The sequence below is a fragment of the Puntigrus tetrazona genome, chromosome 5 (assembly GCF_018831695.1).
Source record: "Puntigrus tetrazona isolate hp1 chromosome 5, ASM1883169v1, whole genome shotgun sequence".
Lineage (NCBI taxonomy): Eukaryota > Metazoa > Chordata > Actinopteri > Cypriniformes > Cyprinidae > Puntigrus > Puntigrus tetrazona.
The window spans coordinates 13103337-13116281 of NC_056703.1; the positions used below are offsets into that span (position 1 = coordinate 13103337).

General features: G+C 60.8%; 1 protein-coding gene across 4 annotated transcripts in view; it reads left to right on the plus strand.

Annotated features, from left to right (window-relative positions):
- stard8 (StAR-related lipid transfer (START) domain containing 8) overlaps positions 1-4236 on the plus strand; it is a 41137-nt gene extending 36901 nt beyond the window's left edge. For all 4 annotated transcript variants that reach the window (XM_043239729.1, XM_043239728.1, XM_043239727.1 and 1 more), the window contains 3 exons: positions 1141-1358; positions 2466-2642; positions 2775-4236. In XM_043239729.1, coding sequence (XP_043095664.1) covers positions 1141-1358; positions 2466-2642; positions 2775-2892 — 513 coding nt within the window. In that variant the 3' untranslated portion in view covers positions 2893-4236. The remainder of the gene's footprint in view (positions 1-1140; positions 1359-2465; positions 2643-2774) is intronic.
- The last annotated feature ends 8709 nt before the right edge of the window (positions 4237-12945 follow it).

Genomic DNA, 12945 nt, shown 5'->3' on the forward strand with positions numbered 1-12945 from the left:
CTTTTCTATAGCACAGTTTGTCTTGAATCCTTCAATTTCCATTAAAAAGACTTAGAAGGTGTTCCGGTTTAATTCCTTCAACCACCAAGCATGACAGCTTCTTTTTTTTCTCACTAACAACATAATAAAGGTCCTAATTGCTTTTGATGTGAATGTTGTTGTTGAGGTTCAGATATTTTTATTTTGACAGGCAAGCAAAACCAACTTCAAGACAGTAATGGTTCAGAAATCATTTAATGGATGTTGGCTGTTGTAATGAACATTCAGAATGTACCTCAGATGTCTAAGTCTTTATAAAGCCACATCCATCACATATCCGTAGAGGCTGTTTTAACACGCTTTCTTGCTTGTTTGTTCTGAATGTTATTTACAGTTCAGTTATATAGCTTTAGAGCAGACTATGGCAATGAGGAGACTTTTATTTTTTATTATTTTACGTAATACTTTTGAAACCTCTTAGAACCCAGTAGTGTTTATCTTCTTTTCTAAAAATTCCAGTGTTTATGAGCTCTCAGTAAAGCTTCCTGATCTTGCCCACTGATTCATGACAAGATGTTTCAGAATGAGAAAGTGTTCATTTGTGTAATTAACTCATCAAATTTCAGTCATGCTAGGCACTTTCATTAGACATACAAATAAGGCCAGTGAGGACTTGTGCTTAACAAGAAATACCTGTTTTGATTCCACCTATTTATTTTGTGAAGTATGTAGTTTTTGAAAGGCAATCAACTCAAAATAGATTTTTTATTTGTCAGGCAGTTGGCCAGTTTCTATCAGTCAAGAAAGCCGAAGCACACTTGCCCACAGTAGACAGCTGTACCCTTCTTGTCTCTTGTCGCTTACACTATTAATGCACGTGGCAGTCCAACCCTTAGATTTAACCTGAAAATATCAGATGCCCAAGCACCATGAGAACTGCTGGCAAAAACCAGGGCTTGGACCATCTGCCATCAGCACACCTGCTCAAATGGTCAGTCTGAGGATCATTTTAATGGAGATGATTGTGGTGTTCCGCTGTGAGATATGCTCGTTTATCAGATATGATCAACTCATTTTCCAGTATTTCCATGTTACTGAAGAACCACTTCCAAAAATTTTAAAGCCGTGACCCTCATCTTGTAAATGGTTGGTTGTTTGCAGGTAGGAGACGGGCACCCAATGCGTCTGTGGCGTGTTTCGGTGGAGATAGAGGCCCCGCCGGCTGTGGTGCTGCAGCGTGTTCTGCGAGAGCGCCACCTGTGGGATGAAGACCTACTACACAGTCGAGTCATTGAGACTTTGGAAAACAACACAGAGGTTTTCCATTACATCACAGACAGCATGGCTCCACATCCTCGTAGAAACTTCATAGTGCTCAGGTACACAGCTAGCTAAACTATTTTATCTTTGTTTGTTTAACCTGTTTTGTTCTTTATTGTGCCAGTTTCATAATCTGATTGAATAAGAATAAGATATTGATTTCTATACCGATTGTTTGGGATCCCATTAGGATTGTCAGTTTCAAGTTATGATAGAATATCCATCAGAAATCCTACATATGCCTGAGTACTTGATATAAATAATTATACTTGATATAAATAAACCAAAATTTATTTAATTTCAGAACTATATGTCCTTCAGTTAAGTTATGGTAAATATGATGGGGAATGATACTGTCATACTCTTTAGTGGTTTGAAACCATTAAGATCTTCGTTCCTCTTCAAAACACAAATTAAGATATTTTTGATGAAATCCAAGAGCTTTCTGTCCCTGCATAGACAACAATGCAACCACCAAAAAAATATTCTCATAAATTCATAAAATTGAGATTAAACCACTGATGTCACATGGACTATTTTAATCATGTCTTTATTACCTTTTTGGGCCTTGATCAACGAAAGTCTTATGGATTTGACTCAACAATTCAGATTTTTGAGTGAACTGTCCCTGTAATATATTTAATATTCAATTCAGAGTTAAAAGATTGAAAGGTCCCGACGTCTCTTATAGTGTTTTTCCACCTGCATGGTTTGGGCGCAGGTTCCAAGCCAGTGCCAGTTCTTCAGTTCAGCATATTTCCACTCAGGGGGACACGGATTTGTGCTGTGCCACTCTTTGAGAGAGACCAGGCATGCAAAAGAGCAATTGAATCAGCGGTTTCAGATTCAATATCACACCAGAAAGAAAGAAAGAAGAGAGTGCCAGCAATGGTGGGAGCTGTTGTAAACTAGAATTACTCCCAGTGCTGTGAAAAGCAGTACATAAGTGGCAGAAAAACTGCCTGAAAAAAACAAAACACCAGGACATGGTTGTTGTCAGGTACACCATTTGTCAAGTCTGTGGAAACACATGGCCAGTTTGCAATATGCTCTGGTTCACCAGCCCAATAATTGGGTCTGGCTCCAGAGCATTATTTGTTCTGGTTGAAAAGAGGTGGGCCTTGGTCTTCTGGTTTTGAATCTAAATGTACTGTTTTGTGTTGCAGACGCTGGTGTAGTGATCTACCAAAAGGCGTGTGTGTTCTAGTGTCATCTTCTGTGGACCATGATAATGTCCAGCTGGAGGCAGGATTACGGGCTGTGCTTTTGACATCACGCATCTTTATTGAGCCATGTGGAATGGGCCGGTCCCGGCTCACACATTACTGCAGAGCTGACCTACGGTAAGACACCAGGCATTAGAGAGAGTTTGCAGCAACACTCAGGAACATTAGAGCACGCCTTTTTAAAGTCTCTACAATATATTGTTTACAATAATGTAATGAATTTTGACCTTGTGTCTTTCTGTCCTACAGGGGACGATCTCCTGATTGGTATAATAAAGTGTTTGGCCATCTGTGTGCAATGGAGGTTGCAAGAATACGCAGTTCTTTTCCTGTTTTGTCAGCACGAGGACCTGAGACCAAACTCTGAACCCACTTTGGTTAAATCTAAGACTATTTTTTTATGATAAAGAATGAAAATAATGAGAGCACAGGTGCAAAATCAAGATGGCCTCGCAAGTCAGAAGGTGGAAGAAGTAGAGAATGTTTTTAACTGGATTATTAATGAGTTTGGGAATGAATGAAAAAAGACAGTGCTGTGTAGAATAGTAGTTGGACTATGCAAAAAAACAAACCGGTTGTGGTTTTTAAAGCCGTGGATGATTAATGTGAAAAAGCTCAAGATCACAATCATACTGTTGACATTGCGACTAACGTCTATGCGTGTTTCGTTGTGTGAGCCTGTATATTTGTTTGTGTTAAGCAACGTGTCTTGGTAGACATTTGATGCCTTAAATTCTTTGTCTAATAATCTGGTGTGGACTGTCAGACAGCTCATTCATTCTCAGGGTAAATGTAAAAATTAAACAGTTTTTTTTTTTTTTTTTGGTTTGTTTTTTAATTGCACAAGAATTTTGCCATGTGGCACTGATACTGACCAGCCAGCAAAGAGAAACAGCCAATCACCAAACATGTGTAACATCATAAGAACGGGGTCTGTTGTTATAAGCTTCCTGTATACTTTGCATTTATCAGTCTGACATGACAGACGACTCGTAGAGACTCTGTGGTGCTGTTCAGTAAAATTGACACCCTCTCCACTGATACAGTATAGTTGTATTTGTGACCTCAATCCCTTTCTTCCTTTTCTCCCACCCTCTTTTTATTTATTTATTTGCATTAGCCATTTGCATTTGGCAAACTTCCTTTGTGAAGTTTTAATAACTTAAGGTCTGCATGGAATCCATGGGAATGATATTCAAAAGACTTTAATACAGCTTTACTTTTTTAATTTTACATTTCTATTTTCTATAAAGGTAAAGAACATTTTTATGTTATAATTAGATAATTCACTTTCCTATTACTGTTCTTAATTGTGCCTTTGAGCAACTAAAGAGAAAACTGTGTGTTTGTCATTTGTCTTATATTTGTCATTAAATCTGTGCTTTTCACCAGGGCATTATGTAATATTAATATTTTATTTATTTAAAAGTATAACTGCATGTATGTTGTTTTAAGCATTCTGCCTCAAAGTGAAATGGTTCAAGTGCCACAATGTGGTTATGTGTGCCTTTTGTGATGTACAGAACTCCATTTACCTATATTGTTTATTTCATTGTGTGTTTTTTTTGTTTTTTTTTTCAGATAATTCAGTGTTAAACACGTGTCATTTTCTAATAACGCAGATTTGATTTATTTCAATTTCAATTGTACTCTGTGTATCGTGCCAATTTAGCCCCCAGTGCAATTAAAATAAATAAAGTTTCAGTCATTGTGTTTGCTTTTTTTTTTTACAATCCAAGGTGTTAAGCCTGAAAACAGAATTTAATTAAACTAACAGGTGTCTTACGGTGTGCAGCAATCCATTTAGACCACATTGATGTCCTGCTGGCACAAGGGGTTGCAGGACACCTAAGGACACAGGTTTGGTTGGCAAACACGCCGGTAAATGTATTTTAGGGCAAGTGATGGAGAACTCCCATTTCCACAAGCTGCTTTCTACAGTATTCATTCCAAATTAGTTTGATTGATACAGAGTAATTACTGCATCTGAGTCACAGTCTGTGGGCTGACAGTCTGCCCTGTCGCAGTGAAAACTCCTTGTGAGCTGTCATTTCTCTGGGGAGATAAAGTGCTCCTTATTTTTTGCCTCGTTAATTATTAAAGTGTCTAAAATTGGCCAATTATGCTGTGCAGACGGCCTAACAGGCAACCCGTCCCCTGGCACCTTTTAAAGTTACATGAGAGTGAAATGTTTTTGAAATGGCCAGAAAATACAATACACAGTGTGTTGGATTTTAAAAGAAAATTTATGGCGTGTCACTGAACTTGCGACACAAAGGAGAACCTACCCGCTACTATATTTGAATAAGCGGATTGACCTGAACTTCTGTTTATAAAAACTGCACCTAATTTAATTTATTTTGACTGCCATCAGACATTTTTGAAATAAACTCCTTTGTCTTGCTGAGAATGAAGAACCTTTCTGGGAACCTTCTAGGAGCTTATATAGAACATTCCCTTTTGGTTGGCCAGAATGTTTTATTTACGTAAATAGAATGTTCCCTGTAGGTTAGAGGAACATTTTCAGAAGGTGCTAAGTTCTCACAAGTTCCTATATAGAACTTGAGAATGTTCTGGGAACCAATCATTATTAGCTGGGTTTCACATCCTAAATTAATATATTGAGTGTTTTAACACAATCTGTATTGTAAAATCAGTATATAAATTAAAGTGATTGTGGAGGTAATGTGGTCATAACTGTTGACATAAATGTAATTTTGTATTAAAACATTTACATGCTTGCACAAGGGAATATCAATCAATCATTTTTATTTATATAGCGCTTTTAACAACACAGGTTGCATCAAAGCACTGCACATTATAATGACAGGGATGTATAATGATGAGAGTGACCAATTTCTTATTAAATGCAGAGACGGTCTTTGTAGTCAATTCAACGATAGTCACTAGAAGTTAAGTGTCCCCAACCAAGCAAGCCAGAGGCGAGAGCGGCAAGGAAACAAAACCCCATGCATACAGAATGGAGGAAAAAGCCTTGGGAGAATCCAGACCAGACCAGACCAGACCAGACCAGACCAGACCAGACCAGACCAGACCAGACCAGACCAGACCAGACCAGACCAGACCAGACCAGACCAGACCAGACCAGGCCAGACCAGCCAGACCAGACCAGGCCAGGCCGGGACCAGACCAGACCAGGCCAGAGCCAGGCCAGACCAGGCCAGGCCAGGCCAGGCCAGGCCAGACCAGGCCAGACCAGGCCAGGGCCAGGCCAGGCCAGGCCAGGCCAGGCCAGACCAGGCCAGGCCAGGCCAGACCAGGCCAGACCAGCCGGACCAGGCCAGACCAGACCAGACCAGACCAGACCAGACCAGACCAGGCCAGGCCAGGCCAGACCAGGCCAGGCCAGGGCCAGGCCAGGCCAGGCCAGGCCAGGACCAGGCCAGGCCAGGCCAGACCCAGACCAGACCAGGCCAGGCCAGACCAGGCCAGACCAGACCAGACCAGGCCAGGCCAGACCAGACCAGGCCAGACCAGCCAGGCCAGGCCAGGCCAGGCCAGACCAGGCCAGGCCAGGCCAGGCCAGGCCAGGCCAGACCAGGCCAGGCCAGGCCAGGCCAGGCCAGGGCCGGGCCAGGCCAGGCCAGGCCAGGCCAGGCCAGGCCAGGCCGGGCCAGAGCCAGGCCAGGCCAGGCCAGGCCAGGCCAGGCCAGGCCGGGCCAGGCCAGGCCAGACCCGGGCCAGGCCAGGCCAGGCCAGACCAGGCCAGGCCAGACCAGGCCAGGCCAGCCAGGCCAGACCAGGCCAGGCCAGGCCAGGCCAGGCCAGGCCAGGCCAGGCCGGACCAGGCCAGACCAGGCCAGGCCAGGCCAGGCCAGGCCAGGCCAGGCCAGGCCAGACCCGGGCCAGGCCAGGCCAGGCCAGGCCAGGCCAGGCCAGGCCAGGCCAGGCCAGGCCAGGCCAGGCCAGGCCAGGCCGGGCCAGGCCAGGCCGGGCCAGGCCAGACCCGGGCCAGGCCAGGCCAGGCCAGGCCAGGCCAGACCAGGCCAGGCCAGGCCAGGCCAGGCCAGGCCAGGCCAGGCCAGGCCGGGCCAGGCCAGGCCAGGCCAGGCCAGGCCAGGCCAGGCCAGACCAGGCCAGGCCAGAGGCCAGGCCAGGCCAGGCCAGGCCAGACCAGGCCAGGCCAGGCCAGGCCAGGGCCAGGCCAGGCCAGACCAGGCCAGGCCAGGCCAGGCCAGGCCAGGCCAGACCAGGCCAGGCCAGGCCAGGCCAGGCCAGGCCAGGCCAGGCCAGGCCAGGCCAGGCCAGGCCAGGCCAGGCCAGGCCAGGCCAGGCCAGGCCAGGCCAGGCCAGGCCAGGCCAGGCCCAGGCCAGGCCAGGCCAGACCAGGCCAGGCAGGCCAGGCCAGGCCAGGCCAGACCAGACCAGGCCAGGCCAGGCCAGGCCAGACCGGGCCAGGCCAGGCCAGGCCGGGCCAGGCCAGGCCAGCCAGACCAGGCCAGGCCAGGCCAGGCCAGGCCAGGCCAGGCCAGGCCAGGCCAGGACCAGGCCAGACCAGGCCAGACCAGGCCAGAGGCCAGGCCGGGCCAGGCCAGGCCAGGCCAGGAGGCCAGGCCAGGCCAGACCAGGCCAGGCCAGGCCCAGCCAGACCAGGCCAGGCCAGGCCAGGCCAGGCCAGACCAGGCCAGGCCAGACCAGACCAGGCCAGGCCAGGCCAGGCCAGGCCAGGCCAGGCCAGGCCAGGCCAGACCAGGGCCAGGCCCGGGACCAGACCAGGCCAGGCCAGGCCAGACCAGGCCAGGCCAGGCCAGGCCAGGCCAGGCCAGGCCAGGCCAGGCCAGACCCAGGCCAGGCCAGGCCAGGCCAGGCCAGGCCAGGCCAGGCCAGGCCAGGCCAGGCCAGGCCAGCCAGGCCAGGCCAGACCAGGCCAGGCCAGGCCAGGCCAGGCCAGACCAGGACCAGGCCAGGCCAGGCCAGGCCAGGCCAGGCCAGGCCAGGCCAGGCCAGGCCAGGCCAGGCCAGCCAGGCCAGACCAGGCCAGGCCAGACCAGGCCAGGCCAGGCCAGGCCAGGCCAGGCCAGGACCAGGGCCAGGCCAGGCCAGGCCAGGCCAGGCCAGGCCAGGCCAGGCCAGGCCAGACCCAGGCCAGACCAGGCCAGGCCAGGGCCAGGCCAGAGGGCCAGGCCAGGCCAGGCCAGGCCAGGCCAGGCCAGGCCAGACCAGGCCAGGCCAGGCCAGGCCAGGCCAGGCCAGGCCAGGCCAGACCCAGGCCAGGGCCAGGCCAGGCCAGGCCAGGCCAGACCAGCCAGGCCAGGCCAGGCCAGGCCGGGCCAGGCCAGGCCAGGCCAGGCCGGGCCAGGCCAGGAGGCCAGGGCAGGCCAGACCAGGCCAGGCCAGACCCAGGCCAGGCCAGGACCCGGGCCAGGCCCAGGCCAGGCCAGGCCAGGCCAGGCCAGGCCAGGCCAGGCCAGGCCAGACCAGGCCGGGCCAGGCCAGGCCAGGCCGGGCCAGGCCAGGCCAGGCCAGGCCAGACCAGGCCAGCCAGGCCAGGCCAGACCAGAGCCAGACCAGGCCAGACCAGGCCAGGCCAGGCCAGGCCAGGCCAGACCAGGCCAGGCCAGGCCAGCCAGGCCAGGCCAGCCAGGCCAGGCCAGAGACCAGGCCAGGCCGGGCCAGGCCAGGCCAGGCCAGACCAGGCCAGGCCAGGGCCAGGCCAGGCCAGGCCAGGCCAGGCCAGGCCAGACCAGGCCCGGGCCAGGCCAGACCCAGGCCAGGCCAGGCCAGGCCAGGCCAGGGCCAGGCCAGGCCAGGCCAGGCCAGGCCAGGCCAGGCCAGGCCGGGCCAGGCCAGGCCAGGCCAGCCGGGCCAGGCCAGGCCAGGCCAGGCCAGGCCAGGCCAGGCCAGGCCAGGCCAGGCCAGGCCAGGCCCGGGCCAGGCCAGGCCAGGGCCAGGCCAGGCCAGGCCAGACCAGGCCAGGCCAGGCCAGGCCAGGCCAGGCCAGGCCAGGCCAGGCCAGGCCAGGCCAGGCCAGGCCAGGCCAGGCCAGCCAGGCCAGGCCAGGCCAGGCAGCCAGGCCAGGCCAGGCCAGGCCAGACCAGGCCAGACCAGGCCAGGCCAGGCCAGGCCAGGCCAGGCCAGGCCAGGCCGGGCCAGGCCAGGCCAGGCCAGGCCAGGCCAGGCCAGGCCAGGCCAGGCCAGGCCAGGCCAGGCCAGGCCAGGCCAGGCCAGACCAGGCCAGGCCAGGCCAGGCCAGGCCAGGCCAGGCCAGGCCAGGCCAGACCAGGCCAGGCCAGACCAGGCCAGAGCCAGGCCAGGCCAGGCCAGGCCAGGCCAGGCCAGGCCAGGCCAGGCCAGGCCAGGCCAGGCCAGGCCAGGCCAGAGCCAGGCCAGGCCAGGCCAGGCCAGGCCAGGCCAGGCCAGGCCAGGCCAGGCCAGGCCAGGCCAGGCCAGGCCAGGCCAGGCCAGGCCAGGCCAGGCCAGGCCAGGCCAGGCCGGGCCAGACCAGGCCAGGCCAGGCCAGGCCAGGCCAGGCCAGGCCAGGCCAGGCCAGGCCAGGCCAGGCCAGACCAGGCCAGGCCAGGCCAGGCCAGGCCAGGCCAGGCCAGGCCAGACCAGGCCAGACCAGCCAGGCCAGGCCAGGCCAGCCAGGCCAGCCAGGCCAGGCCAGGCCAGGCCAGACCAGGCCAGGCCAGGCCAGGCCAGGCCAGGCCAGACCAGGCCAGGCCAGGCCCAGGCCGGGCCAGGCCAGGCCAGGCCAGGCCAGGCCAGGCCCGGGCCAGGCCAGGCCAGGCCAGGCCAGGCCAGGAGCCAGGCCAGGCCAGGCCAGGCCAGGCCAGGCCAGGCCAGGCCAGACCAGGCCAGGCCAGGCCAGGCCAGGCCAGGCCGGGCCAGGCCAGGCCAGGCCAGGCCAGGCCGGGCCAGGCCAGGCCAGGCCAGACCCAGGCCAGGCCAGGCCAGGCCAGGCCAGCCAGGCCAGGGCCAGGCCAGGCCAGGCCAGGGCCAGGCCAGGCCAGGCCAGACCAGGCCAGGCCAGGCCAGGCCAGACCAGGCCAGGCCAGGCCAGGACCAGGCCAGGCCAGGCCAGGCCAGGCCAGGCCAGGCCAGGCCAGGCCAGGCCAGGCCAGGCCAGGCCAGGCCAGGCCAGGCCAGGCCAGGCCAGGCCAGGCCGGGCCAGGCCAGGCCAGGCCAGGCCAGGCCAGGCCAGGCCAGGCCAGGCCGGGAGGCCAGGCCAGGCCAGGCCAGGCCAGGCCAGGCCAGGACCAGCCAGGCCAGGCCAGGCCAGGCCAGGCCAGGCCAGGCCAGGCCAGGCCAGGCCAGGCCAGACCAGGCCAGGCCAGCCAGGCCAGGGCCAGGCCAGGCCAGGCCAGACCAGGCCAGACCAGGCCAGGCCAGGCCAGGCCAGGCCAGACCAGGGCCAGGCCAGGCCAGGCCAGGCCAGGCCAGGCCAGGCCAGGCCAGGCCAGGCCAGGCCAGGCCAGGCCAGGCCAGGCCAGGCCAGGCCAGGCCAGGCCAGGCCAGGCCAGGCCAGGCCGGCCAGGCCAGGCCAGGCCAGGAGCCAGGCCAGGCCGGGCCAGGCCAGGCCAGGCCAGGCCAGGCCAGGCCAGGCCAGGCCAGGCCAGGCCAGGCCAGGCCAGGCCAGGCCAGGCCAGGCCAGGCCAGGCCAGGCCAGGCCAGGCCAGGCCAGGCCAGGCCAGGCCAGGCCAGGCCAGGCCAGGCCAGGCCAGGCCAGGCCAGGCCAGGCCAGGGCCAGGCCCAGGCCAGGCCAGGCCAGGCCAGGCCAGGCCAGGCCAGGCCAGACCAGGCCAGGCCAGGCCAGGCCCGGGCCAGGCCAGGCCAGGCCAGGCCAGGCCAGGCCAGGCCAGGCCAGGCCAGGCCAGGCCAGGCCAGGCCAGGCCAGGCCAGGCCAGGCCAGGCCAGGCCGGGCCAGGCCAGGCCAGGCCAGGCCAGGCCAGGCCAGGCCAGGCCAGGCCAGACCCGGGCCAGACCAGGCCAGGCCAGGCCAGGCAGGCCAGGCCAGGCCAGGCCAGACCAGGCCAGAGCCAGGCCAGGCCAGGCCGGCCAGGCCAGGCCAGGCCAGGCCAGGCCAGGCCAGGCCGGGCCAGGCCAGGCCAGGCCAGGCCAGGCCAGGCCAGGCCAGGCCAGGCCAGGCCAGGCCAGGCCAGGCCAGGCCAGACCAGGGCCAGGCCGGGCCAGGCCAGGCCGGGCCAGGCCAGGCCAGGCCAGGCCAGGCCAGGCCAGGCCAGGCCAGGCCAGGCCAGGCCAGCCAGGCCAGGCCAGGCCAGGCCAGGCCAGGCCAGGCCAGGCCAGGCCAGGCCAGGCCAGGCCAGAGCCAGGCCAGGCCAGGCCGGGCCAGGCCAGGCCAGGCCAGGCCAGGCCAGGCCGGGCCGGACCAGGCCAGACCAGGCCAGAGGCCAGGCCAGGCCAGGCCAGACCAGGCCAGGCCAGGCCAGCCAGCCAGGCCAGGCCAGGCCAGGCCAGGCCAGGCCAGGCCAGGCCAGGCCAGACCAGGCCAGGCCAGGCCAGGCCAGGCCAGGCCGGGCCAGGCCAGGCCAGGCCAGGCCAGACCAGACCAGGCCAGGGCCAGGCCAGGCCAGGCCAGACCAGGCCAGGGCCAGGCCCAGGCCAGGCCAGGGCCAGACCAGGCCAGGCCAGGCCAGACCAGGCCAGGCCAGGCCCGGGCCAGGCCAGACCAGGCCAGGCCAGGCCAGGCCAGGCCAGGCCAGGCCAGGCCAGACCAGGCCAGGCCAGGCCAGGCCAGGCCAGGCCAGGCCAGGCCAGAGGGCCAGGCCAGGCCAGGCCAGGCCAGGCCAGGCCAGGCCAGGCCAGGCCAGGCCAGGCCAGGCCAGGCCAGGCCAGGCCAGGCCAGGCCAGGCCAGGCCAGGGCCAGGCCAGGCCAGGCCAGGCCAGGCCAGGCCAGGCCAGGCCAGGCCAGGCCAGGCCAGGCCAGGCCAGGCCAGGCCAGGCCAGCCAGGCCAGCCAGGCCAGGCCAGGCCAGGCCAGGCCAGGCCAGGCCAGGCCAGGCCAGGCCGGCCAGGCCAGGCCAGGCCAGGCCAGGCCAGGCCAGGCCAGAGCCAGGCCAGGCCAGGCCAGGCCAGGCCAGGCCGGGCCAGGCCAGGCCAGGCCGGGCCAGGCCAGGCCAGGAGGCCAGACCAGGCCAGGCCAGGCCAGGCCAGGCCAGGCCAGGAGGCCAGGCCAGGCCAGACCAGACCAGGCCAGGCCAGACCAGGCCAGACCAGGAGGCCAGGCCAGGCCAGACCAGGCCAGGCCGGGCCAGGCCAGGACCAGGCCAGGAGGCCAGCCAGGCCAGGCCCGGGCCAGGCCAGGCCAGGAGCCAGGCCAGGCCAGGCCAGGCCAGGCCAGGCCAGGCCAGAGCCAGCCAGGCCAGGCCAGAGAGGCCAGGCCAGGCCAGGCCAGACCAGGCCAGACCAGGCCGGGCCAGGCCAGGCCAGAGCCAGGCCAGACCAGGCCAGGCCAGGCCAGGCCAGACCAGGCGGGCCAGGCCAGGCCAGAGCCAGGCCAGGCCAGGCCAGGCCAGGCCAGGCCAGGCCAGACCAGGCCAGGCCAGGCCAGGCCAGACCAGACCAGGCCAGGCCAGGCCAGACCAGGCCAGGCCAGAGCCAGGCCAGACCAGGCCAGGCCAGGCCAGACCAGGCCAGGCCAGGCCAGGCCAGGCCAGGCCAGGCCAGGCCAGGCCAGCCAGGCCAGGCCAGGCCAGGCCAGGCCAGGCCAGGCCAGGCCAGGCCAGGCCAGGCCAGGCCAGGCCAGGCCAGGCCAGGCCAGGCCAGGCCAGGCCAGGCCAGGCCAGAGCCAGGCCAGACCAGGCCAGGCCAGGCCAGGCCAGGCCAGGCCAGGCCAGGCCAGGCCAGGCCAGGCCAGGCCAGGCCAGGCCAGGCCAGGCCAGGCCAGGCCAGGCCAGGCCAGGCCAGGCCAGGCCAGGCCCAGCCAGACCAGGCCAGGCCAGGCCAGGCCAGAGCCAGGCCAGGCCAGGCCAGGCCAGGGCCAGGCCAGGCCAGGCCAGGCCAGGCCAGACCAGGCCAGCCAGGCCAGACCAGGCCAGGCCAGGCCAGGCCAGGCCAGGCCAGGCCAGGCCAGGCCAGGCCAGACCAGACCGGGCCAGGCCAGGCCAGGCCAGGCCAGACCAGGCCAGGCCAGGCCAGGCCAGGCCAGGCCAGACCAGCCAGGCCAGGCCAGGCCAGGAGCCAGGCCAGGCCAGGGCCAGGCCAGACCAGGCCAGGCCAGGCCAGGCCAGGCCAGGCCAGGCCAGGCCAGGCCAGACCAGACCAGGCCAGGCCAGGCCAGGCCAGGCCAGGCCAGGCCAGGCCAGACCAGGCAGGGCCAGGCCAGGCCAGGCCAGGCCAGACCAGGCCAGGCCAGGCCAGGCCAGGCCAGGCCAGACCAGGCCAGACCAGGCCAGGCCAGGCCAGGCCAGGCCAGACCCAGAGCCAGACCAGACCAGGAC